The sequence below is a fragment of the Brassica napus genome, chromosome A3 (genome assembly GCF_020379485.1).
Source record: "Brassica napus cultivar Da-Ae chromosome A3, Da-Ae, whole genome shotgun sequence".
Lineage (NCBI taxonomy): Eukaryota > Viridiplantae > Streptophyta > Magnoliopsida > Brassicales > Brassicaceae > Brassica > Brassica napus.
In genome coordinates, this window is record NC_063436.1 from 32,624,932 (window position 1) to 32,628,945 (window position 4,014).

Sequence of the window (4,014 nt, forward strand, 5' to 3'; positions counted from 1 at the left end):
ATTATGTTTAATTCTATTGTATTTGGTTTACTATGGTTAAACGCAAGTGTATATAAACTCCATGTAAGCTACATTTTACGGTTAATGAAAATAGAATTCATTTTGCATAAACAGATTCTGTTTCTCTAATATGGTATCAGAGCGATCTTTCGCTTTGCTTGTTGATTCTTCGTGATTTCTCGATTCTCTGAGTGTTTTCCAGCTCCGATTCACCTCAATATCGATTCTCTACCGGTTGATTATATCTTTTGAGCTCGATCGGGTCGAAATGGTGAAGCGTGGTGCAAAACCGAAGAATCAGAACTTCAACGATGAAGATCGAGGTTCTGAGGTTCGTACGAGGTCGATCACACCAAATCACGACGAAGCTGATGAAGTTTTCGCAAAACATCAACAATTTCGCAGCTCGGTGATTCGCGATGGAGTTAGTTCGACGCTGATGCCGACGGAATCGTATGATAGCACTCATTGTCCCTTCTTCCTTCATTCCGCTGATCATTCAGGTCTATCTATCGTCTCTCATACTCTTGATGGAACGAATTACAATAGCTGATCAATTGCGATGAAGATTAGTCTCGATGCGAAAAACAAATTAGGTTTCCTAGACGGATCTTTGATTAGGCCTTCTATTGATGATCGATACTTCAAGATCTGGAGTCGTTGTAATAGCATGGTGAAATCATGGCTTTTGAATGTGGTTAATAAGGAGATCTATGATAGCATTCTTTACTATGAAGATGCAGCAGAGATGTGGGATGATTTGTTCAGGCGTTTCAAGGTCAATAATCTACCGCGAAAGTATCAACTTGAACAGGCAGTGATGACACTCAAGCAAGGTGATTCAGATCTATCTACATACTTCACCAAGAAGAAGACATTGTGGGAGCAACTTGCGAACACCAAGTCGTCTCTTGTGAAGAAATGTAACTGTGATCAAGTGAAGGAATTGCTTGAGGATGCTGAAACAAGTCGAATTATCCAGTTCCTTATGGGATTGAATGATTCATTCAACAAAATCTGTGGTCAGATATTGAACATGAAGCCGCCTCCCCTGCTGAATGATATCTACAACATGCTTGATCAAGATGAGAGTCAGAGATTGATTGGGAACAACACAAAGGTTAGTCCTGCTCCTGTAGCTTTTCAAATGCAGTCTGTTACTCCAGATAATGGACAGATCATGCTAGCTCAGGGAGGCAATCAAAAGCCGAAGTGTTCTCACTGTCACCGGATTGGTCACACCGTTGACAAATGTTACAAGGTCCATGGGTATCCACCTGGACATCCTCAACGTGGGAAGCCTACGATTGGTCACACCGTTGACAAATGTTACAAGTGTTCGCAACTCTTGGTCATCAGGAATCTCAGGTGAAGGAGACTGATAACAGCATGACAAAAGATCAGATTCAGCACATGATTGCGTACCTCAGTAGTCATCTCCAAGGTTCTTTTGGCATTGCACCAGAGTTGAACAGTGTCAAGCTCAAAACTCCTAGTCCTATGTTGGGGTCAAAAACGGTTACGACAAATTTAACATCCAAAACATCCGAGGAAGAAAGTGAGAATTTCTCCGAAGAGTACTTTTCGAAAAATAGACTCTTTCTTACGAAAAAGCTTTACGGAAGAAAGAATCGAGATGCCCGACGAAGGCTCGAAACAGGTCGCTACGTAGCGACCGAGCTCGAGCCAAAGCTCGGTCGCTACGTAGCGACCGAGCGATCATCCCGCTCAGTCGCTACGTAGCGACCGAGCGATCGTCCCGCTCGGTCGCTACGTAGCGACCGAGCTCGAGCCAAAGCTCGGTCGCCACGTAGCGACCGAGCTTAGCCAAGCTCGGTCGCTACGTAGCGACCGAGCGCTCGTCCCGCTCGGTCGCTACGTAGCGACCGAGCGATCGTCCCGCTCGGTCGCTACGTAGCGACCGAGCTCAAGCCAAAGCTCGGTCGCTACGTAGCGACCGAGCACTCGTCTCACTCGGTCGCTACGTAGCAACCGGGCTTGAGCCAAAGTTCGGTCGCTGTGTAGCGATTGAACCTTTCCGAACATCGATACGACACCAGTCCACGCATTCTCGTCAAACCTTCGAATGCTATCTCCCGAAGACCGTAGCAAGCTCAGTCCATGTTTCCCGCTATTCTAATTCATCGATCAAACTTCGCGGATTAGAAACCGCGGAAAACTCGTAGTAAACGTGTCGAATCGGAAAACGGCCCAAAGGGACCTAAAACACGATTCGAAGCCCATCCTACGATTTTCCTAACCAAAAGCCCGTAAACCACATCATGGTTTACGGTTGGCCCACAAGGAAGGATAAATGTCAAAGTTTCCGCGGATAAATACGGAAGTTTCGAAGATAATTATGAAGATCGGGAAAAATGGAAAATCTCCATTTTATGCTATGACGGCTTAAGGGCAGAAGAGTAAAAGCGTAAACCAACCTTGGAGCTAGTATATAAGGAGTCCTAGGCGAGGAGCAGAAGGGGAGAACTTTTTTCAGAGAAAACTTAGCACTTAGAGCAATTTAGGCAATTTTCCGTTTTTGTTATTTCGAGCTGCGACTCAATTAGGTTTAGCCGTCTTAGGGTTGCTAGAACTAGGAATCTCGCCGACAGCTCTCGAGCCCAGGCTTATACCTTGTTGTAACGCTCATACGCAGATTCGGAATAAAGATCTACTTTGCTCTCTCTCTCTTTTCGATTTCTTACTTTTATCGTTGTTATTCTCGTGTTCTGATTGCTTGACGTGTGGTAATTAACAGATATCCGGGTCCTCTGGGAAATTAGGGTTTTCCTAGTTTCCTTATTTAAACGGAAATCGACAGTGTGAATTTCGGTTCCCACAGTTTGGCGCTAGAAGGAGGGGGACTTACGGATCAATCTAACCCGCAAAAGCCACTCAACGATCAGGAACGATATGCGAGATTCGACGTGCGCGAACGTCATCTCATTCAAGGGGGGAGAAACGATCGATCGAGCCAAACCTCGAAACGATCTCCTTGTTATCGAGTTGACGATTCGAGATATCGACGTCGCTAGAGTACTAATCGATACCGGAAGCTCGGCCGATATCATCTTCAAAGACACTCTTGAAAAGATGGGGATCAGTCAATCCGAAATCGCGAAATACCCAAGCCCACTGCTAGGACTTTCGGGGGAAACGACCATGGCCTATGGATCGATTAGACTCGCTGTCAAAGCCGGAACCGTGACGAACATCACAGAGTTTCTAGTCGTTGACCGCCCCGCATCTTACAACGTTATCATGGGGACGCCATGGCTGAACACCATGCGCGCAATCCCATCAACCTACCATCTTTGCCTCAAGTTCCCGACCCCTAACGGAGTCGAGGTAATCTGGGGAAATCCAAGAGTTTCGCAGGTTTGTTTCGCCGCGGAACTAAAACGAAAGAGACCGATCCTCGAAATTACTCCTAAGAAAGCGGAGAAAAAGACCTCCAGCAAAGATACGCGAAGTCAGGATTCAGCGGAATTCTTCTGGCAATCTCGTATCATCGCAGCTCTAGATGAAAAACGCGAGCCAACATGTGAACCCGTGGTAACGATCTGTCTCGACGAAGCCTTCCCAGAACGCTGCGTCGAGATTGGAGCCAATCTCCACGAGCCTTTAAGGACAGAACTCATAACCTGTCTTAAAAAGAACCTTAACACTTTCGCATGGGCTGCGGAAGATATGCCAGGAATCGACATTAACATAACATGTCACGAGCTGAATATCGACCCAACATTCAAACCCGTCAAACAGAAAAGACGAAAGCTGGGACCCGAACGTGCTGCCGCAGTAAACGATGAGGTCGAAAAACTGCTTAAAGTTGGGTCGATAACGGAAGTAAGATACCCGGACTGGCTCGCCAACCCCGTAGTAGTCAAAAAGAAAAACGGGAAGTGGCGAGTTTGCGTAGATTTTACCGACCTAAACAAGGCATGTCCAAAGGATAGCTTCCCTCTACCACATATCGATCGATTGGTAGAAGCAACAGCGGGCAACGAACTCTTA

The 4,014-nt window shown here is 46.2% G+C and overlaps 1 protein-coding gene across 1 annotated transcript; it reads left to right on the forward strand.

The window, feature by feature from the left end:
* The first annotated feature begins 268 nt into the window (after positions 1–268).
* On the forward strand, positions 269–1,372 carry LOC106372892. Its single transcript, XM_013813153.2, has 2 exons — positions 269–503; positions 597–1,372. The coding sequence occupies exons 1-2, from the start codon at positions 269–271 to the stop codon at positions 1,370–1,372; spliced, it is 1,011 nt and encodes a 336-aa protein (XP_013668607.2).
* Positions 1,373–4,014: the final 2,642 nt, after the last annotated feature.

What these genes read in the sequence shown, in the direction of transcription:
- LOC106372892 (XM_013813153.2), top strand. Translation starts at nt 269, where the DNA reads ATGGTGAAGCGTGGTGCAAAACCGAAGAATCAGAACTTCAACGATGAA. An exon ending in TCATTCCGCTGATCATTCAG is followed by an intron (nt 504 to 596) that starts GTCTATCTATCG and finishes AAAACAAATTAG; the next exon opens with GTTTCCTAGACGGATCTTTG.